At 47.2% G+C, this 21,879-nt stretch overlaps 7 protein-coding genes across 7 annotated transcripts; 3 read left to right on the top strand and 4 right to left on the bottom strand.

Annotated features, from left to right (window-relative positions):
- Positions 1-448: 448 nt before the first annotated feature.
- On the top strand, positions 449-2,419 carry FTJAE_6977 (amino-acid oxidase; the record flags this gene model as incomplete). The annotated part of the gene is made up of 4 exons (XM_037353645.1): positions 449-1,150; positions 1,525-2,217; positions 2,267-2,288; positions 2,388-2,419. 4 exons carry the CDS (start codon positions 449-451, stop codon positions 2,417-2,419), a joined length of 1,449 nt encoding a protein of 482 aa, XP_037205924.1.
- A 502-nt stretch (positions 2,420-2,921) lies between these two features.
- On the top strand, positions 2,922-4,481 carry FTJAE_6978 (oviduct-specific glycoprotein; the record flags this gene model as incomplete). Its single annotated transcript, XM_037353646.1, has 5 exons — positions 2,922-3,216; positions 3,275-3,640; positions 3,698-3,811; positions 3,871-4,398; positions 4,465-4,481. The coding sequence occupies 5 exons, from the start codon at positions 2,922-2,924 to the stop codon at positions 4,479-4,481; spliced, it is 1,320 nt and encodes a 439-aa protein (XP_037205925.1).
- A 456-nt stretch (positions 4,482-4,937) lies between these two features.
- On the bottom strand, positions 4,938-6,469 carry FTJAE_6979 (uncharacterized protein; the record flags this gene model as incomplete). Its single annotated transcript, XM_037353647.1, has 2 exons — positions 4,938-5,750; positions 5,804-6,469. 2 exons carry the CDS (start codon positions 6,467-6,469, stop codon positions 4,938-4,940), a joined length of 1,479 nt encoding a protein of 492 aa, XP_037205926.1.
- A 1,676-nt stretch (positions 6,470-8,145) lies between these two features.
- Positions 8,146-11,397, bottom strand: FTJAE_6980 (nucleoside diphosphate sugar epimerase; the record flags this gene model as incomplete). Its single annotated transcript, XM_037353649.1, has 7 exons — positions 8,146-8,969; positions 9,020-9,225; positions 9,974-10,336; positions 10,391-10,509; positions 10,567-10,838; positions 10,885-11,179; positions 11,242-11,397. 7 exons carry the CDS (start codon positions 11,395-11,397, stop codon positions 8,146-8,148), a joined length of 2,235 nt encoding a protein of 744 aa, XP_037205927.1.
- Positions 11,398-11,771: 374 nt separating this feature from the next.
- FTJAE_6981 (NADPH2 dehydrogenase chain OYE2) lies at positions 11,772-12,878 on the top strand (the record flags this gene model as incomplete). The annotated part of the gene is made up of 1 exon (XM_037353650.1): positions 11,772-12,878. The coding sequence occupies one exon, from the start codon at positions 11,772-11,774 to the stop codon at positions 12,876-12,878; it is 1,107 nt and encodes a 368-aa protein (XP_037205928.1).
- Positions 12,879-13,159: 281 nt separating this feature from the next.
- On the bottom strand, positions 13,160-15,537 carry FTJAE_6982 (transcriptional regulatory; the record flags this gene model as incomplete). The annotated part of the gene is made up of 4 exons (XM_037353651.1): positions 13,160-13,275; positions 13,340-15,164; positions 15,221-15,427; positions 15,475-15,537. The coding sequence occupies 4 exons, from the start codon at positions 15,535-15,537 to the stop codon at positions 13,160-13,162; spliced, it is 2,211 nt and encodes a 736-aa protein (XP_037205929.1).
- A 217-nt stretch (positions 15,538-15,754) lies between these two features.
- FTJAE_6983 (Deoxyribose-phosphate aldolase) lies at positions 15,755-21,494 on the bottom strand (the record flags this gene model as incomplete). The annotated part of the gene is made up of 10 exons (XM_037353652.1): positions 15,755-16,581; positions 16,994-17,533; positions 17,627-18,118; positions 18,526-18,802; positions 18,857-18,994; positions 19,049-19,898; positions 19,958-19,990; positions 20,060-20,295; positions 20,355-21,202; positions 21,455-21,494. The coding sequence occupies 10 exons, from the start codon at positions 21,492-21,494 to the stop codon at positions 15,755-15,757; spliced, it is 4,281 nt and encodes a 1,426-aa protein (XP_037205930.1).
- Between the last annotated feature and the right edge of the window lie 385 nt (positions 21,495-21,879).

A 21,879-nucleotide genomic window follows, 5' to 3' on the forward strand; every position in this document is an offset into this window, starting at 1 on the left:
CTAATTTTCTTGCTTATCATCCGGGCTGACCTGGCCACCTCTGATTGGCGGATTTGCTTCTGCCACATGATGTCCTTCCGCAGGCTGTCGGAGGTTTTGTCTTTTGGGAATTTTAGTGACGTAGTTGTGGCTTACCCTAGATGATTCTTACTGATTCCCAAGTTATTGTATTTCCCTTTCAGGTAAAGGCAGAGTAGCTATAGCGTTCATGTGACAAACATAGTCGCAAAGGTTCAGACCACAGAGTTTGGTCTGTGGAGGCAGTGTGTATTTTGTGCCATGGCATCTCAATTGTAGTTGGTGATTCAGTAGGGGCTGAGCTGATCATATGAAGGTCACGTTGTGGCGCTAGAAGATTAATATATAAAGGCCATGAATTTTAAAATCATGAGCAAGAAGAATTCCTAAACATTGACCTCTTTTTCCTGACTTCTATGTCATCCCCATCATGGACTCCCTCTTTAACGCTGTCACGGGCATATTCCAGGGCCTGCCTGACCAATTGAACTATGATACAGGAATGATCGGTCAAGTTCTCAGTTTGGGCCATGCCGCTTATGAAGCTCTCAAGAAAAAACACATACTCATCCTCAAGGCTCTGTTGACGATTTTCACAATTACATGCGCGGCTGCATCGTTGAAATATGCAATTGACTCTGCACGACTGGCGCATTATCAACTTCTTCTCAGTGAGAGAGAGTTTTGCGAGGCACATCCCCAATACCGCGAAGAGGGTCGTTGTCAGGATATCCTAGCTGGTGACTTGCCAATCAGGACAGGTGGATGTAGTGGTTTCGAGACCCACGTCGAACGAATATTTTCTATTTTCGGCCCCTACAAACAAGAGTATTCTCAATGTTACGAGCATGTTTTCGGGACAGCTCCTTGGTGGCATAGCCGCAGAGGGCTGTATAAGATGGGTCTTCTTCGCCCAATCTTCTGGAGATTCCCCGATGTATATTTCATAGCGTTCTATTTGAGGGGGCTTGTTGGATACTTTTGGTTCCTGATAGGTTCCATCCGTTTTCTGTTTCAAAAGAAGCGAAGCAATGGGAGAAGGATTACCCTTGGTATGTTGTACTTTTTCATATTTGTATTGCCGCAGATGCTCTCCTGGCTGCTTCTCAGAGCTGAGCACAAGAGTGAGAAAGTATGTTGGGGTTTATTATCTATGGGCCAGATAACACATTGCCCTACGCATCGTGAAGGTGGATATAACTGGATTATTACGGGCTTCAATAGGTTTCAGAATGCTTGGTTTTGGGATCTTGGATATACTAAGAGAGATTTTATATGGTAAATAATTAATTGAAATTATTGAAGCTATTAATTAGCTTTAGAAATTGTTCAAGGGTGCGTTTTTGTCAAGTAACAAAGGCGGTGAGTAGGTGAGCATGAAGTAGCTTTAAGAGGGGATGGATGTTGTCCCTAACGCCTTCGTCTCTAGCAAGAGAAAAAAAAAGTTAGTCACTTTATTACGGAGATAGGTGTCCATGAACAATCTGACCACCAAATTCTCTGCAGGCTCCGTTCAAGGTGACCTACGAAGTCACAGCCAACAGCCTGAAGAAATCCATCTCCTCTGACTATCTTATCCTCGCGATCCCGTACACTGTGCAGCGAACAATTGCAAAGTCCAAGCCCTTTATTCCCATGCAGGAAATGGCAGTTCGAGACGTTCGTTACGTTGAAGTAACCAAGATTCTTCTTCAGTACAAGAAGAGATGGTGGGAAGAGGTCTTCACTAAGCACGGCCAAGGTCTAAACGGTGGTCTCCCCAGCGACCTTCCTATCCGTTACACCATGTTCCCCAAGACAAAAGACAACACTCAGTTCAAACATTCAAACCGCGGTGTCATCATGGCAGCATACACTTTCGAGCAGGATGCCACTATCCTCGGATCTCTCTCCCCAGACCGCCGAATTCAAATCGCCGCTGAGAACCTGAACAGGATCTTCCCCGGAGCCAAGTCGCTAGACTTGCTCGAAGCTTGGGCATCTCAGGTCTTCCCAGCGGATGAACTGGCTGGCGGAAGCGCATTTTGCTACTTCCGTCCGATGCAGAAGACCAAGTTCTTGGATACCATGCAGAAGCCTGATTGGGAGAATAGGGTATTCTTTGCGGGTGAGCAGGCTAGCTTTACTCATGGATGGATCCAGGGCGCTTTTGAAGCTGGGCTCGATGTGTTCAGCAAATCTGGTCTGTTGCTATTGAGGGTAAGACCCAGTGAGCAAAGAATGTAAGGCTTACACGCGTGACCCCAAGACTCAAGCCTGGGAGGAGCCAGGTTCGCAAGTCCTATCTCGGCTTAGCTAGTAAAAAAAACATCCAACTACAGTAGTGAGCCTTACAGTCTAAGCTTAAATTTAATTATACACATTTATAGCACAGTTTTTGCAAAACAAGGCAGACTGCTAGGGATGAACAAGGTGCCTCGAGCCATTGGGCTCAAAAGATCCTGTTAGTAATCGCTAAGCCCTGTTTTATAATTACTCAGCCCCATCTAGTTAAATTATTTGACCACCATTCGAATCCTTTCTATTAAAAGGACCCCAATTCCACTTTAATTATACAGGAATATCCATGTCTAAAATCTCCGATCTAAACGGAATTCCGTTTAATCTGCATTGAAGCACGGATAGTTAAGCTTCTTTAAGAAACCTAGATTCATTCATTCTATAGACTGCTGACTGCGCACATAACTCGGCTGTGCAGATCCTTTATTAGAAATCCTTTAATTAAAATCCTTTGCGCAAACTCCACTTCTTGCGGCAATGGCAAAATCGTTTTTAAATGGACAGAAAACGAGGCCATACAGCCGAGTAGAGTAATATAAGACATCGCATTACCTCTAGCAATAAGCCTTATCAGCCAACTACTTCAGCTTCCCTACATTCAATCATTTTCAAGACTTTAACCCATGGCTTCTACCATAACCCGAATGGCGGCCATTGGCCTTTTACTCCTCGGTTTACCTTCCACCACTCTCGCCAAGCCAGTAGGAATCCAGCCACGCCAAAATGTCCCTGGCGACACGCCCTTCGTCAGCTTTGATGCTTGCAGTGATTCTCAACGCCAGGACATCGAGAAGGCCTGGGCCGATGTGGTCACGCTTGTCGGCGTTTCAAAACAGTTTAATCCTCCCGGCACGATCGAGGCTAGAATCTTTGGAGATGACATCAACCTAAGGTTCGAGGATATATCCCGTATATACAGTGAGAACCTCCCCTTCTTGTCGCAAGCTACGAAAGTCATGAGCTAACCAGTCGACAGCTATTTTCCACAATATCGAGGAACTGAGTAAGAATGGTCGCAAGATGCAGATTTCTTGCCAAGATATCTACCAGGACCACAGGGGAGTAAATGACCAAGTTACATGTAAAAATGTGATTCAGTCTTCATCTGGTTCTATCGGTGCCTATGCATTTTCCACCGAGGCGACCATTGAGAAGTCTACCATTGTTCTCTGCGATCCATTTTGGGCACCCGGTCAAGAGTTTCTGGGGGAGATAGTTGACAATCTCCGAAAGGCGCCAGAGGGGGACAGAAAGAACCCTAATCTCATGGTCGGCAAGGGTAAAATCCTGCTTCACGAGCTGACACATCTTACCGCGCTGGCAGAGACATCGACGAATGACGGTGAGTGGTTCTTGTCGCAATGATAATTAAGCTACAAATACTGACGGAATTCTCAAGTTGTTGTCATCGATCAACTTCTCAACGACGACTCAAATGCCAAGGCTTATGGGATCAGAATGGTGGAAAGACTCGCCAGAAACAAGAACTGGCGCGCTCGTACGGCCAAGAATGGTAGGCAGCAGGCAACAAGTTGTACAAGGTCTGGCACTAACTGATTCCTCTCTTTGCAGCTGATAGCTACGCATGGTATGCGACCGAGAAGTACTTTGAGGGCATGTTCGGCACTCCCAACGCAGCCTATGAGAAGAGAGACGAAGACGACGATGATTCTTCGCCCGAGCAGCCGGCGCCTCCCGCAGGTCCCACCAAGGCACTCAACATCATCCTCGAGAACAAGCGCCACGGAGTCCCGAATGACAAAGACTTCTACGACACAATGAACTGGCTATTCTACTCCACCGACTTTGGGACTGCATCGCAATGTGCGCTGAATCCCGCTCTCGCCACTCATGCCGACGTATCTATTGCTACCTTTTCAGTCGATGCTCTGAGGGGCACCTACTTTCCTGGTGGCACATACGATGTCAAGACTCAAGATGGAGACTGCCAGTACAAGAACGATGGCACTGGAAACCCAGGAGCCTTGTGGTGTGGTGATCAGGCGCATTCATGCAGGGAACATGCGGACAGACAGAAGGTCACTTATTGCCGCGATCTTGACAAGTCTGCGCAGATTCAGCATGTGCCTATGGTTGTTTGTGAGTGGTAGTCTTGGGACCTTGGTTTCAAAGGGTACTCACTGGTAAATTTGAAACCGATATTAGTCCGGACCTTGGAGTAATCGGTAGGACTAGTGTAAGATAGATAGTTTGTTATCTTTAGCCTTCTGTATACACCTTTATCTCTTTCTTCTTCAAAATCCATTACTGTATTACATATTCAGCCATACATGAAATAGATACACGACCTTTATATGCAATGCAAATTTTAGCTATAGCAAGACTTCATGACCCAAGACTGACAAATCAGTACTGAATGCTGGACTGATTTGCCTTTCTAGTCCGTGGTTAAGGATCACGAGTAAGGTGGTCGAGTATGGAGATAGATCATTCATATATCTTATTTCTTAAGGATAATCGAAATGGGGCCATAGAGGCCGAAGAAGTGAAGCTTCGCTCACGAGGAGCACATTGCATGCTACTGGGAGCATTGCTGTATGATACCGGAAACTCAAGAAAGCACTTGTCGAGAAGGAAAGTCCGGGAGACCTTTCCACAAGCCTCGAAACTAATGCCATCTAGACCTTTTTAGCCTTGGCAGTCTTTCCGCGACGTCCGAACACACGTCTTCGGATCTTGGGGTGGATGCCCTTCAGCGGATTCACCTGAAACAGCTGAGTTGGAAGGGACTCTGGTGCAGTCTGCAACGCCGAAGGGAGATCATTTTCCACAAAAGCAACAAGTGATTGGTAGTAATACTGAGTTGTCGGAGACCCTCCGGATGACTGGGGAACTACATGCTGGCCACTCAGGTAGTCAAAGGTGGTGAAGAAGGTGACCTTTCCATCTGAGGTGGTGGTACTGGCCACAGTGCTCTGATTGTTGCCAGAGTTGTCGTCATACCAAGCCTGAAGATCCGTGACAGAGTCAAAGGTGACGTTTGTAGAGTTGTCGCCATCGAAGGGAATATCGAAATACGCGGTGCCGGTGTAAGCCACCTCACCAGATGTGGGGTCCTGAAGCTGATACTGTAGAACGTACCCAATACCAGCATACTGGCTGCTGGAGTTGATGTTCATGTCTGCAAACTGCGCCGAAGGTGGAGGAATGACACCAGGAGGTGCTGGTTGGCTATTCAGAGGGAGGAACGGCTCATAAGCCGCAATACTATTGTCAGGATTGAAATGAACAGGACCAATGACGAGCTGACCCTCGTCCGTGTTCTGATGTTTGTCAAACTGGATGACCCAGACAAGCTTATACCTGGTCAAGTTCCAGACTCTCACGTATTGGAACGAGTCATGCAGGACGAAGGACAAAACCACAAAGAGTACTGCCAGAACGATACCTGCTCCCAGGAAAACATCGCCCCATGCCACAGCACCCTCTTCCTGTAGTAATACTTAGTGAGATATCAGTTGTATAACGTTGGTCGCCAACTTACAGCTTCGAGGATCGCAACATCATCGCCGGCTTCAGTGCTGATGCTTTCGTCACCGCTCGCATTCTCCTCACCCTCCTCCTCCTCTTCAGCTTCTCCACCATCCTCAGCCGCCGGATCATTAGCAATATCTTGAATCGCATCTGCCTGAGCATTGGCGACAGCCTGGATAGCATTTGAGAGAGCGCTGATGATTCCGTTGAAGGCAATGGCACCACTGATGCCGACGCCCAGCCACCAAGAAGTAGTAGAGAAGTTATAGGTGTTCCAACCAGATGTGTAATTCATAAGCCCAACACCTTGGTACGTAATGCCATTGATGACAGTAGTCGTACCGTTAGTCTTGACGTTGTTATTAACATCAAAGTTGAGACCGTCAACACTGATCTTGGCAAAGAAGTTCTTGTTGGTCAAGGTATCAGTGCTCTCAACATAATAGACGGGCAGGCCGTTGGCATCGGTCCCCTTGACCCATGCATTGCGGCCGTTGTCCTTGAGCTGCTGATAAACCTGAGACATGCTGTTGATGACGTTGAAGTAATCAGACGTGCCTTCACCGCCAGCGAGGCCATTCTTAACACTCTGGAGAAGAGGATCAGTGTCGATGTTGTCGGATGAGAGCGGTGCTGCAGTAAAGACCTGCCCAAGTCCGATAAGAGGGTTTGACATGGTGACTCAAGTAGATGGTAGACAAGTGATATTGGGATGTTGAGGGTGCTGAATGTGGAAAGATGTTATTGAATGAGAAGGTGAGAATGTTTGATCGAACGAGAAGATTAGTCCTTCTTTATAGTCATGGCCTCTAAGTTAACCTCTACTACAACAACGCACGTAGATCTCGATGGATGTCCAGACAGTATCACATCGTACGATAATCTCGTTCATGGAGCTGTGATAGGAAAAGTCTTAGACCTCTCGTGACGAGATGCATTCAGATCTAGAGTGTCAAGATTTCCGTCCGGCCAGACGGAATCCCCAATGATCCAAATGAGGATGTCTTTCCCTCCCATTTCGGCGATATGGCGTTCTGGCGGAAGCAGCTGATTCAATTAGTGATTCGGGGAAGGCTTTGCGTGATACCGGAGCGGCTGAGCATGCATGCCGTTACTGAAGATGGGCATTAATCCATAGGTTTGCAGGGAACTAGATGAACCAATCGGCCCACGGTTATAAGAGAAGCCCGAGGACAGATTAGGAAAGCCTCATCTAAATGGTAATTTCTCAATGGTTAGGTAAAACTCACTCAGCTGCTGTTTGTACAGCCATAGAGTGATAGCTCACAGCGACGTCCTGTATCCTCAACGCCATGACTGATGCATGTGGGGTCCGGAGTCACATCCCGTCCGAGCAAGATGTCTCAGAAACCCTGCAAAGGCGAGATCTGGATCTTTGATAGTAGCTGTCGGCGGCACGTACATTCTTTTTTGGTCTAGGCCTTCGGCAAGAAACATGCAAAAACCTAGACCTGATCTGCAGCAAGATGTCGTGACAAGTTATGGGTATCCTTTCCATCTTCAAAGCGAGTGAAAATCCCAAAGTAATACACCCATAAATACACTTGAGAAAAAATACAAACTGCATGCACAATTGCAGTTTCAAAGCCTGAATCGTTGGAAGGTGGAAATGATATTGGAGGACGCGGCATAAATTTTCACACAGTAGAGATTCGTTAAGTGGACGAATAAGGAGAGCGTGGACTTGAGACATGCGTATCTAACGATTGATCTATGGTAAATGTCGCCACTCAGGCTTGTCTCAGACTGCCAATTGCTAGGGATAGCAGCTTGAGCAGGTAGTGATTGGTACTCGGTCGACGTTGTCACCGCTCACACTGGTGTTGAGACACGCATGTCTCCATACCTGTCTTCGGAGTAAAATCCTCATAATTGATAAACAAATCTCGTAGGCGGCCGCCGCAATTTCTCGGCGTGAGAAAGGACGGAAACGTTTACCAGTAAGACCTCCACTAAGACAATGTGCTGAGAATATTTTGGCGCTCCCACGGTGACCACCTACCTGCTATGACTGTCCACTGCTGACTTTATACATCGGGTGAGGCGCGAGATCTAAGCATCAGCTGTCAGGTCCATCAACTCGAAATACCACTCTTATTAGCTCAGGCAGTATACCAACTGCCTACACAATTATCCAAGATAGACAAGTTCCACAAAAGCTCAAAGATCAGAAGGTCGGAAATAATCAACGCGAGAATGACAGCGCTTAACGCAAGGGAGACACTTGGGAATGGCGGGTACCATATTAATTTTATAGGTGTCTTCTTTTTATTACTTCTGACCTGAGCGTGAGTCGCATGACCCAACTGCAAGATGTCACATATCTGCGATTTAGGCTTTGTTCAATCGCTTCGCTTCAATCTGGACCGACTCAGGAATCCACTCCTCCAGGCTCTCGCCCACCGGCTTCCAGCCAAGAAACTTCCTCGCCCGCTTTGCCTCACCACGACTGTTCAATCCCCACGAAAGAGCCTGGAATCCCAACTTCTTCTGCGCCTCATCAACATCAAGAACCTTGGTCTCATCGCTGTCAATAACGCCCTGCTTCTTAGCCTCCTTGGCAATAAGAGCTGAGATCTGGCTCCATTTATGTTTGCCGTTCTCAGCAAAGAAGTAACCCTTCGGACCCCAGATTTCCTGTTCGTCGGACTGCTTCTCAGATGAGGCTGCGCGCTCAGATAAGAGAACAAGTAGGTTGGAGAGATCATGGACGTGCACGTTATCCCATTCTGTCTCGCCAGCGCCGATGATGGGGCCAAAGCCCTTCTCGAGAGTGGTCTCTGTCAACCCTGGGATTTGGCGACTTCGCTGGTTGGCGGGTCCTCGGCCGGTTCCGTAGATGGTAGGAGGGCAGACGATGGCGACCTTTACTGCACTGGGATCCTTGGCAGCTTCGCCGAGAACAATCTTGTCGACATCACGGTGGAAAGCAGTGTCGGGCAGAGAAGTGACCTTGTCGACTCCCTCCAGATCGTTGTAGGCTTGTTCAGGAAGAGGAGCTTCTCCATAGCGCTTGTTGTCCATGTCATACCAGCAGAGAATGCCTGTGCCGCTGATGTGAATCCAGTAACCGGGATTCGAGCTCGAGTGAGTAGATCGCAGGCCAGCAGCGATAGCCTTGGCAGCGCCTTGGTGATCGGAACTTTCAGCGGTATCTGCATCCATCAGTATCTCAAACGTACAAGAAGAATCTCATTTCACTTACGAATGACAATGTCGGCTTCAGAAGCAGCCTTCTCAATGACCTTGGAGTCATCCAACGATCCAATCGCCAACTTCACATCAGGATATTGCTTCTGCACATCCTTTCCTTTATCCTCACTTCGGACAAGGATGGTATACTTCCAATCAGGATGCGCTTTATGCAATGCGTAGAATGCATCACCTCCAATGAAACCGGTGGTGCCAGTACTAAGCGAGGGGTCAGCGTCAGCTTACGGTGACATTGGGAGCGTAGGGACCTTACATAAAGACGCTCTTTGCAGCCATTTTCGTAAATTCGTTCAGATCAATTGTTTGATATGTGTTTAATGATCATAGAGTTGTTTCTGAGAAGAGTTCAATTGAGAGGACTTATAGAATTCGATTGCTGAGATATCGAAGACGTCAAAAGAGGCACAGTGACGTCATGCTGAGCAAATGGCCCCTCATAACGTTAATGGCTTGCTTAGCAATCTGTTAAGATTGTCACCCAAAATGCATGCACTGATTAACAGTCCATTTTGGTGTGGATAAGGTCTTTTCCAGAAGAATGGGCAAATATTTCGGTAATAAGATTGCTTTTCAATCAATCTATTTTACATGACGTGCATTGAGCTCTCTTCTAGAAATTTCCTAACAGAAGATCCAAAGGCCAAGTCCGACCAGATGAACTGGTTCAATATGTCGTTTGCATCAGACCACGAACAGTGAAGGCTGGGTCTTTCGAAACCCGTCGAACGCAAAAGTGCGGTGTAACCTGAACGGACAGGCCCGTCTGGAGCAAATACTCCGCCGATACATATCAGCCAAAGCAGCAAGTACGCATGCTCGTCCCATAAGGGCTCATAACGGACTTTTTCAATTTCTTTTAGCAGTTGCGCAGTAATATTGGACTTGCAAGTTAGCAAACGTTCCCAACGGCGTGAATGAAGGACCTACGGGAATCACTAAAGCGCACCAGACTTTGCAGCATAGCATTACGGAGCACATGTATGCTGCGAGATGGCAAGCCTTGGATATCGGGCAAGTGTTTGGAAGAGCTTGGAGCCGGGACTGTATGGATGCTGTGTGGCTGTTGATGTTTACCGTTGAGACTGGGCGGCCGGTACGTTGATAGATGTTCCTGATGCACTGGAGAGCGTGGATGTCTCTGACTATATCCAGGAATTCTTGGCTGAACAGATGTGAGCGAACTTGGAACCCTGAAGGTAGCTCAAAGAAGTCTGGAGCTATTGAATCTCGTTGCCATCGGAGCTCGGTGAAAGTGGTGTGATCGACTATGCGTTTTGAGCCCACCATGATTGATGAGTTCAAGTCCTGCCTGTCGAAGAGTAAGAGGGCGTTTCTGAGCAAGTGAGGTCATAGATTAGCGTACCAGAATATGGCGCGCTTGATGCCTTGAGTCAGATTCACAACGACTGGTTCACATGCATTAAGGAGGTACTGGATTGCGCCCATGTGAAGCTGAACTTGCGAAGTTGTGCCAAGGCGTGCCTGTTAAGTTAGTAAGAGTACGAGCATACTTTCAAGTGAGTGACGCCGCGATCTTACCTCAACACCGACTAATAAGAGTATGGCGCCGATAGTTGACTCGGATACAACCTTATCGGGCATAATTATTCTTTCACGAATATGGTGGATCGCTTGACCTTGGTATTCAAGGCATTCTTTATTGATGATTCCGCCATTTGCAGTGAAGGCCAAGGAGAGCATCACGGCATTTAACAGAGCCGGATCAACGAGTCCAGATCGGAACACTGATTGGAAGTTCTGAAAGCCATCCTCGATGCTGAAGACAGGCTCGGGAGCTTGGCGCGCATTAACTGGGATACCTTAGTAACATGCTTGGGGTCGGATCAGAGAACTAACAATCGTTCAGCAAGATCTGTAGCCGTTTGCAGTCCACCGCAAGGCTTTGGAATGGATCAAGTAGGCTTGCAGACAGCGAAGCAGGCGACGGGATAGTGCGCTTGGAGCATTGCCTCCGGCATATACTTCTCGTTTGCTCTGGTTCATCTTCTATGGTTCGCACGGAAAAGTGTTGCATGGATTCCTGTTTTAGTTGTCGCTTTTTCTGCAGTGCCTGCTTCACGGCATGTGATCGAGCGAGGCGCTTGGCAGCCTTATCACTGGTCTTATCAGGCCTCGCCTGCACAGTAACGAACTGAAAGTGTGCCACTAACCATGGTCAGTACGTAAACTGCAGTGGTTGACTGCACAACCTACTGTTTTTCGTCTTGAATTGGGTCCTTGCAGCGCTCCGAGTATGCGTTTGTGGCAATTATTATGGCGCCATTCAATGGCCTCGTCTCTCTCTGCGTTCGCGTCCGTCTCACCGTAAGCTTGACGCTGCTTAGAAATCGTCGACCGCAAGATCCACATTTCCCCTACTGTAGATCAGCTAGACCGACTTGGGCAACATCTCGTTTCCTATTTCGGAAGTATGTCGTTGCCGCATCGAGGACAACCTCATTTCCATATCTTGACAGGTCTGCGCCTTGATAGCACGAGGTCCAAGTGTCACCGATTCAACGGAATTTGCTTCATAATATCCTCTTTTTCATGGTAGATTTATCAGCTCGTAATCTTCCGATGGGTTCTTTGCAAACTCTTGTATGTCATCAGTCCGAACTGGCCAGTATAAAGAGAGCAAGATGGACGGACGACAGACGAAGTTCACCCAATCACTATTCCAGTGAAAAGCTTTGAACCTATATCAACTGCAGTCGATGCCACTTCAATCAACCACAATCACCATGTCAGAGTCACGCCTTTTCCTGCCCATGAAAATCGGCAACGTTACAGTCCAACATCGCATTGGAATGGCCCCTCTTACACGCCTCCGCGCAAGCATTGACCGCGTCCCCAACGCCCTTATGAAGGAATACTACAGTCAACGCGCTTCCATCCCAGGTACCCTTATTATTACCGAGGGTACTCTTGTCTCCCCTGCTGCAGGTGGAGGTTTTGCTAGAACGCCTGGAATCTGGAACCAAGAGCAGGTCTCAGCCTGGAAAGACATCACAGATGAAGTGCACCGCAAGGGCAGTTACATCTTTGTACAGTTGTTCGCGATGGGTCGTGCTGCAACTGTAGAAGTTGCGAAGGATGAAGGAATCGACATTATCGGACCCAGTGCAATTCCGATTGAAGGCAGCCCCGCCCAACCGCGAGCAATGACCTTGGACGAGATTCATGAAATGGTCGAGACCTTCGTGACTGCGTCCGAAAATGCGATCAAAGCCGGCTTCGATGGTGTTGAGATCCATGGAGCCAATGGCTACCTGCTCGACCAATTCCTCCAAGATGTCAGCAACCAGCGCAACGACGAGTATGGAGGCAGCATTGAGAACAGATCCCGACTCATCACTGAGATCCTGGAACGCGTTGTCCAAGCCATCGGCCCTGAGCGAGTTGGCATCCGTCTCAGTCCATGGAGTACCTTCCAGAGCATGCGCATGAAAGACCCAATTCCTCAATTCACAGACATAATCAACAAGGCCAGCCGTCTGAAGCTAACCTATCTTCACTTGATCGAGTCGCGTATCTCCGGCAGCCAAGACTGTCAAGATAGCAGCGGTGAGAAACTCGACTTTGCGTATGATCTCTGGAAGGGGCCTTTTCTCATTGCTGGCGGGTATAAATTGAAAGAGGCGGAGAGGCTCGTTGACAAAGAGCATCCCGATAAGGAGATTATGGTCATGTTTGGAAGAAACTTCTTGGCGAATCCGGACTTGGTGTATCGAATCAAGGAAGGCTTGGAACTGAACCCTTATGAGAGGAAGACGTTCTACAGCAGCGATGTCGAGGGTTATGTGGATTATCCCTTTGCCGTTAAAAAGGATGCTGCGGTGCCGAAGTAATTTTAGATCACGGAAGCTTTCTGCAGGTCCTCTCTTGGTGAAGGTATTGTATCTAGGGCTTATTCTCTGATATAGATCGTTGTCTTCTTCATTCTTTTATACTGTCCAATCCCAATGTTTGCTGAAATTCCAATGTGAATCTCACCTATGATTGTGCATGATTCCTGCACCGTAGCCTAAATATCCATGCGCTTTCATAGTGAACCCTGTGCCCAATGCGTTCTCAGACAGCCAACTGTAATCCCCACCGTCGAAGAATCACTGTTCAGATACTTCCTCACCTAGTCCAGAAAGTTCCAACTCCATATCCAGCCTTGATTTTGTTCCAAGAACGGATTGTCCAGAATCGAGTCACTTGGATCATATGTGATATCACCAGCGAATACACGACTAGCCGCTGTTCCAATAGTTAGGATTTATGATACCTAGCGATTCAATCAGTGGAAGCCGACAAAGCTCACCTTGCTCATATTCCAAGAGAGTGTCATTCAATGAAGTCTTGGCGTATATATCCATGTCGTGATCTGCAAAGTCCATGCTGAGTGTATCAGTTATGCTGCCGTTGTTCATTATAGCCGCTAGCGGTGGCATAGGCGTTTGCCCGGAAGATGTTCCCGTAAGATCCGTACGTTGACTTTCCATTCGGTCTCTCTGAGTGAGCTCTGGATATGCACCAGGCAGATTCTCAGCCTCTAGCGTATTGTTGCCTGCTTTTGCCATCACAAGACCCATCAATCTTTTCGTGATATCCAGACTCTGTGCGGCAACAATCGATTTATCCTTGAGAAAAGTCTGCACCTGAATTAGCTGTCGTAACCCAGATCTTGCCTCAGCCGAGCTGGGGATCAAAGGATCAAGGGTCATCGAGATACAGAGTGTCACGCCCGCAGTCAAGAGGTGCAGTGACACAACAGCTATGGCGTATGTCTCAGAGGCCTCCAGGAGATACGGGGTTGAAGCTACATTTGATATCTGCAGTGCAGCCTCCCTACACTCTTGCCTCGCCAGCCGAAATTGGTCAGTCTCCGAAGTGGTAGTATTTGTGGGGGCCGACCTGGCCATTCTAAATGACAGAAGAGGTCTGTGGATCATGATCCTCGCATTTTCGTACGCCAGCTTGAGAGACAGCGCTTGTAGGCGGAACAGATGATCTTCAAATTCTCGTCCAGTTCTTTCACGGTCATGCGAAACCTGACCTTCCGACAAAGAGTCAGGACCAACAAATCTGAGCTTCGGGACCAAGCTTCTATACCAATCTTGGAGACTCTCGTTTAAAGCCCTCACCTTGTCGAAAAGCCCTTTTGGGTTGTTTGTTCTTTTTCGGTTATCATGACTAGTGCCGTACAGGTCAACTAATGCGGACTTCACAATAGCCGACAACTTTGACATGGAGAATTTGTAGAACAACAGCGTGGATCCTGTCGCCTGGCGTGACTCTTTAGTTGATTTAGAGTATTCATCATATGGATCTAGTGCCTCGACATTGCAATCGCTGTCCGAAAAGCCGAGGGGGAATCCATAAAGCATTGAGCAGAAAGTATCGATCTCGTAGACAGCCCACCAGGCGCGTTTCCGATCTTGTATTTGCTCATTCAGGGCTTGGCCACTATGACCTTCAGGTGTCGTTTTCCGATGAAGGTCGAGTGCTTGAGCAATTCGCAGCCCTGACCCAGATAGTGGCCAAGCCAAACCGGGTTCACCGTGGTACAGGTAATAACTTGCTAGCAAAACACAGAATTGCACCGCTTCAAGAGAGCCTTTTGAGATAACGTCCAAGAACCTCGACTTGAGGGAGGCTAGTATCATCTCCTCCAATTCTCTCGGATCAACATTGTAGGACTTTAGCTTGCTTTCTTGCGTACCGATGTGATGCAAGCTGGTCACGAAAACAGCCAAGAGAACGGCTAGAAAGCCTTTACCTGTCGATGGAGCATTGGGACCTGAAGAAACGGTGCTGTTATTATAAAGATCCTGGAACTTTCTTCTGAAATCATCTTGGTGAAAGACTAATATGAACCAGTGGATCCGATCAAAATAGTTGTCGATTAAGAGAGTCGCAGGCTCAAGTTCGGGTAATAAAGACATGAGTTCCTTCTCGGCGGTGGATGGCGCGGCCTTCATGTCATTCCGTTGTAGTTGGATGTCTCTGGAACGCTCAGGGATGTGCGGCTGAACAATATCATCAGGTACATCTTCGGTAGTGGCTTTTGATCGAGCCCAAGTCTCCGATCGTAGAGCCGAGAATTCGACACCTTCAGGTGAAGAAGCATCATGCTGCTGAAATGCCTTGAACTATGAGTTAGTAATGAGATAGTACAGGGCCGTGCCTTTCCTTTACACACCTCTTCAACTAGCTTCACAGTCGAACTGGAGTTCCAGGCTGATTCGATAACAGATCCAACAGTAACTCCCGATTGACCTCTGACTGAATTTTCCGTTGTCGCTGCTTGCCTTGACGTACTTTCATAGGGTCTCCATCTTGAACTTTCCGATTTGATGCATTCAACATTTGCTCGTGAGCATAAGGTGCATGGGCGCTCGATATCACACTATCGCATTTAGTCAATTGATCCACCATTCTTAGGGGTGTGCTCACTTTGAGCTTTTGCTTACGACATCTCTCGCAAGCCTTAGTCACTTTGCGCCGATGGGTCTTCATTACGATTGCTAGATGCCGTGGCTAGGGAAGAGATTGTTACGATGATGATTACGGGGAAATGTTCGGTGTTAACTCTTTTTCTGTCGGAGAACTGCTTATAGTAATTCCGTGACCTAATCCATCGGAGCCGGCGCATTCGGCCGAGTAACTACTATTTATGTGCCACCACGTATTTTACATCTTCATGCCAAGCACTTCCGTTTCCTTCCGAATATTCTCAGTATCCTCCGACTGAGCTGTCAGCCATGGGCTTGAACGTAACCTTAGTAGGCTGGTCCGTGATTCCCCTCTTAACCGCTTCTTCCATAATCGCAGCTGTAGCTGTAGCGCCAATACGCGTAACGCCTAGCGACATAACATGCAGCAAATCGTCGAGGGTGCGAACACCGCCAGCCGCTTTGACCTGGACACTCTTGCCAGATCCCTCTACCATGATCTTGAGATGAGGAATAGTAGCGCCCTTGTAATTATACATCCCGTTCTCCTGCTTCACAAAACCATAGCCAGTCGAAGTCTTGACGAAAGCCACTCCAATGTCAGAGCAGATCTTGCAAAGCCGTACAATGTGTTCCTCATCCAGGTAGTCATTTTCAAAAATGACTTTAAGAATAGCTCCCCGCTTGACGACTACGTCGTTGACTTGACAAATCTCGTCAGCAACGTAATTCCAGTCACCGCCGAGTGCCTTGCCGATATTGATGACCATGTCGATCTCGTTGCCGCCAACAGCGGTAGCAACATCAGCTTCGAAGACCTTGACGGAAGTGCTGCTGTTTCCATGAGGGAAACCAATGACGGGGCAGATCAAGACATCACTGCCTTGAAGTTCCTGCTTTGCCATGGAGATTGCATAGGGTTTGACGCAGGCTGCAGCGACGCCGTACTTTTTGGCGATGGCAAGGCCTTGGAGAATGTCGGCGTCTGTCATGGTGGGGTGCAGAAGAGAGTGGTCGATCATCTTGGCAATTTGTCGAAGAGTGACTGTGATCTCGTTGGTGTTGGAACTCATGACGATTATGCAAATGTGTGGTTTCTGGAGAATGACTCTGTTTTCAGGAGGAGTGAGGATTGAATGATATATTTGTTATTTCCTCGGGGTCACACACATTATATAGCAAATTCTCCAAGTCTCATACGAGAACGGCCATTGGCAGTTGTGACAGCGAGCTTTCGTTTCCCTTTACGGTAATTTGTTCCACCGGAAGACAAAGTGGGGCACGTTAGGCGGAGCGGAGTAACTAACGGGCATGCCTAATTCGGTATCTCCTTAGTCTCTAGGCACCTACCCACTAGCTCGGAGTTTTAACTAAATATCTTAAATGATGCATCTATTTATTATATAGTTATATAGTTATATAGCTTAAGACAATTATAATAGATCCTTGTTTATAAGTAATTAATTAGCAGTTTTAATTTTAAAATATAGAAGAAAGTAAGTTTATATAAAAAGACTTACCTAGCATAACAGCAAGTAGATTTAACCAATTGAGGGTTATGTATTCCTGGGAAAGTCCTGTTGGCTCTGCATCGAGAGATACAGCTTCTTTGGACTTGCTTGAAGTAGTACTCTTAGCAAAGTTCTGGTCATCTAATGGCCCGTTGTCTTGCTCATTGCGAAGGCCCTGCCAGTCGTGAGCCCTCTCCTCCACCAGTTTCAGCACATCATCTTTGCCTGGGAAATCGCTTATAGCTCGGATCCAACCTAAGAACGATATCTCGCGACGAGCCCCGTTCGGTTCCCTTAGCCAAGTTTCTACCTTGGAAAATGTGGTGTCGAGACCAACAACATCGTCAATTTCGTCCCGGTCATCCAAATAGTAGCTGGCATGTCGCCATTTACGTCTGAAAGAGAGGGTCTCTGGTTCATTGGGGTTCCCAAAAGTGAAAGTATCTTCTGTCTCACATTCTAGGTTTGGCTTCGTGGGATAGTGAACGACCAGGGTAGAAAATCGAAACCTATGGTCAGCGCCGATTCGAAGAAACCGCTCGACTATGCCTACAAAACGACGAGTAACATTATACTCATCATGATCCAACCAGGTATAAAACTCCTAAGCGAGGAAGTACTGCCAAATAGAGTGGCTCTCACTGGCTGTGCTTGAAACGTATACTTCTTTAGACCAGAATATACCGCAGTCCGGCATGAGATTAACACGCATATCGGGACTGATGATATTGAGTTTTAGAAGCATGCCCAAAACTGGATAGGTGGGCAAGAGAGTCGAAGAATAGAACAGCAGCGCAATCTTTGATGCAGTATCTGTTGTTTTTGGGTTGTTCTCAATGCTCCACAAGACGTAGTCATTTGTCTCAAGGAGTGGGAAGACGAGAGGAGCAAAGGAAAGTCTGACCCTATCCCAGTACTTACCAGCAAGACTGCTATTCATCTCAACCGCCACTTGTCGCCTTGCGATGTTCCACATACTTCCTCGTACATGAACTTCAATGTGGCGAAGTGCTGGGTCATCGAGACGTTTTAGCTCCGGGTCAAAGACGGCATCCATGCCGCGTAGAAATTGGAATGGTTCGTGGTCGAGGTCATGCTTTTGACGCAAGCTCATGAGATCATATGGCAAGCCCCCTGTTATAACATCTTTTAAAAAGACTAAATGAGGATAAGAAAGTCTGTCTATGTTTCTTTATCATGACATCTCGAGACGCTTCCAATAACGATAGACGGAATATGGTCGTCGCAGTGCTTAACATCAACAATATCACTACAGTAATAGTCAGTTAATTGATCGTGTTATCAAGGTCAGGGGCTATAGTTAAGTCACTAAAAGTCCGTGGCAGTTGATCTCCAGCACTTATTATCAAGAACATCCAGCTTCGCTATCCCTTCAACATGACTCCCAAAATTGATAAACTGCAACATCAGAGCTGATGACTTCAATCCGTAATGATCAAGGAAGTCAATCGCCCGATTGATTGAATGTTCAACCCCATCATTGCTTGGCTCCCAGACTCCATCAGTATAAATATAAATACTTGTCGGTCTAAACTGCCTAGGCCTCAAGACTTGGGTTAAAATATCGTCGAGAGCCTTTTTCATATTACACCTCCCTTTTGCAGTCTTCATTTTCTCAATGGCATTCTCAACATCAGTAGACGTAGTGCAAATCTGAGACTTTTCAGTTTCCGAGGCGGCAAAGACTTCTATGCCAGTAGGGTCACTACCCTTAACGATATAGCTAATGACCCTACCGAACTGCTTAATCTTGGGTTTGTGTTCGTCCATAGAACTAAAGTTATCCACGAGTATTATCTGAGTATCAAGCTTAGTAACCAGCGGACAAAAATTGGCCAGATAACCACTTACCTGATCTCGCTTTTCGGCTTCCGCAAGTTTGCCGTACACTTCTTGAAATCCAGACAGATCCATGATTTCAGCCCCCTTGTCTGCTTCCACACCCAGTAGGCTAGAAAATGATGAATTTCGGCTTTTTCGCTCCAATAACTAATATACCTGGTCCACGGTCACCAAAGCGACTGCAGCAGCTTCTTCAGTTACCGTTAAGGTATTATTCTCTAGTGTGGGTGATATTTCTGGAGGCGGGCACTCGGTGAAAGGTTCATGCCGAGTCTTGGGCTTTGGTGAAATTGGGGCCGGTCCTATTGTGGGGTCTAGTGTCGCGAGTTCTTGAATGGGCGGTATTGGAGTGGATGTAGATATGGGGGTGGAAGTCACGGGCAGTGTTCCATTGGTAAACGAAAGAGGAGACGCAGGTATATATTCCCATTGACCATTCAGTGCCATTCTGATCCATTTATCAGCTCTTACTTTCGCTTGCATGGGGTTAAGTCGACGAGGGCGATCTGTGAGCATGTACTCAACGATAAGCTGGCTCATATATGGCGATATGTGGTCGGTTGCTCTTCTATGTTGGAGGACATGGTCATGAAACTCATCGACAGCGGTTAGCCTTGAGGTCCCGTCATGGAAACAAGCATCGTGTTTTGATGCTCTGATATTTGCTGCTCTGGGATGTGGCTTGTTTGAGATCTCTTCTTGTCTCTTGACGCGATAGTCTTCGCGACCACTTTCACCCATTATAGACCAAACGAGAATCTCGCTGAAAACAGCGCCCAGCGACCAAATGTCGCAAGCCTCCGAGATCTCAGTCCTGTGTCGGCCCTGAAAAAGGTCCTTTGAGTAAGACTCGGGGGATGCTTTGTCGCCATTAGTTTGTACCCAAGCAGTGTCAGAGGTCTTCTTACTATACCGGCTAACTTCAGCTGAGAATGCTCCTCGGGACTTGGTCAATCCGAAGTCAGCTAGCTTGAAATTGACGTCAAATCGTGAGCCTTTGTCCTTCTGAGGGAATACCAAGATGTTGCTTAGTTGGACATCTTGATGGACCCTAGACCATGCATGTTAGTTATAAGGATCCCAAGCTTCGTATGCTGCGGGAAATCTTACTCCGACAGGGACGGATTCGACGAAGTCGTGGCCCTATATATGTTATCAAGTACATAAAGCGCATCGAACAAATTCAAAAGACGCGACCAAAGTAAACAATACTCGCTTAGTGTAACAGGAGTATTCGTGCTTCTTAGATATTCCAGCAAAGATCCTCCCTCAGTGTCTTCAAGAACAATAATCGACTTCTCAATGCCTTCGAATGAGAATGCCGCTAGGGACTTCGTGATATACACCTCATTATTGAAGCGAAGGAGCTGACTGTATGCTTCTGCCTCAGCCTTATACAGGCGCTGTGCGCTTGCACCTTTGTAGATTTTGAAGACGGCGGTATCGGCCTAAGCGTATAGTTAGCACAAAGGTAAAGCTAGTTTGGGCAAAAGGTGTGGACCCTGACATTTGACAACGGCAGTGCGCCTTCAGGCTGCATGTGTACTCGCCACAGAGTGACGGCGTCAGATGGACGAACAGAGTCTGTAAGACACTTCTCATACACTACAGGTAGAATATACTTAGAGTGCAAGGTACGCTTGAAGATAGTATCAGGTGTAAGCCAAAAGGGGCAAAACATCCATTGGTGTTCCAGAAAGTCCTTAGACCAAGCGCAGTTCTTGGGAAGCTCCTGTACGCTAAATGGAAGGTGATGGTCGCTCAATTTCCTGACATGTTGGCAGAACCAAGAAATCCCTTGCGTGTGACCAGTATACACCAGAGTAGACAAGATGTGGCGCAGTTTCTTCGCAATGTAAATGGCGCTCTCGTAGATAGGCCGGTCGTGCGAGTCCAGAATGTAATTGACATTCGCCTGCGACCAGTAACTCTCCAAATCTGCACCAGGTACGTAGGCGACTGTTTCACCGTGTCCATTCACACCTTTGACTAGTTTCGACTCCACGTAGGTGCAGAAGGTCTTCTGAGGCCCCAGATCCATGCTCAATGGGGGCTCTAGGCCCTGGGCGTTTAGCGTCAGGTTCACTGAGGTGTCCATGCGAGGGGTTGCGGAGGCGGGTATCGATGCTTGCTGCGGGTATCCTTCCATTCTGAAAAAGTGCGGGTTATAGTACTCCAAGCCCTCTAGCCCACATAGGGGAAATTGAAGATATGTGCTGGCTTTTGATAGAATTCGACCAACAGACCCAGCCTGTTGACGACTTCCATAGATATTGAGCTCTATTGGAAGCTGGGAGCCAATTTGCACGTCCCGAAGATCTCCTTCCCAAATACCTGTTTCACTAGGGACGTATGCTAGGATATGGAGTTGATGCTTTGAAAGGAGGGAGGATATGAGTGTGCATGATTTATTGCTTAACTTCGCGAAAGTCGAGTCGTTGTAGGCCAATGCGAAGGATTGTCCTTGCTGTACGATATCGAGGAGCAGTAAGGATTCTCGTGGAAAAGAGTCGCTACTTAATTGTGCATTCTGTTGAATGATCTAATTTTGGCAACAGGAATCTGTTAAAAGAATATTCATTCTTCTTATTCTGTAAACAAACTTACGCATCCAAAGCATATTCTCCTCGCTTTCGTGTCCGCCCATAGTTCTCGATGTCTTGCCTCAACCAAACGCGTTTCGTTCATGCTTATCTGAGGTGCGTAGCCGTTTGAGTGAGTTCTCAGGTACAGCTAGCAAAGGAATTGAAGCTAAAGTCAGTAGATACGATACTAAGTTGGGTTAAAGGAGTCTATATAGCATTGAAACCCCAAAGAGACTTCATATCTTACCCCGCTTTGCTTTAGGCAGCAATTAGCCTTATCTATATTTAGAAATATACCTATTTTCAGCTCCTCCATCATGGCGCTTAACAACATGCACTCTACCAATCAAGTGAAAGAGACATTACTCTGTCGGTCTGTCACTATTTAGATACAAGGTATCTACAACCCCGCTCCATCCTACTCAGATTCTATGGCAGGTCTTGGGA

This window comes from Fusarium tjaetaba (genome assembly GCF_013396195.1).
Source record: "Fusarium tjaetaba strain NRRL 66243 chromosome Unknown NRRL66243_c0000138, whole genome shotgun sequence".
NCBI lineage: Eukaryota > Fungi > Ascomycota > Sordariomycetes > Hypocreales > Nectriaceae > Fusarium > Fusarium tjaetaba.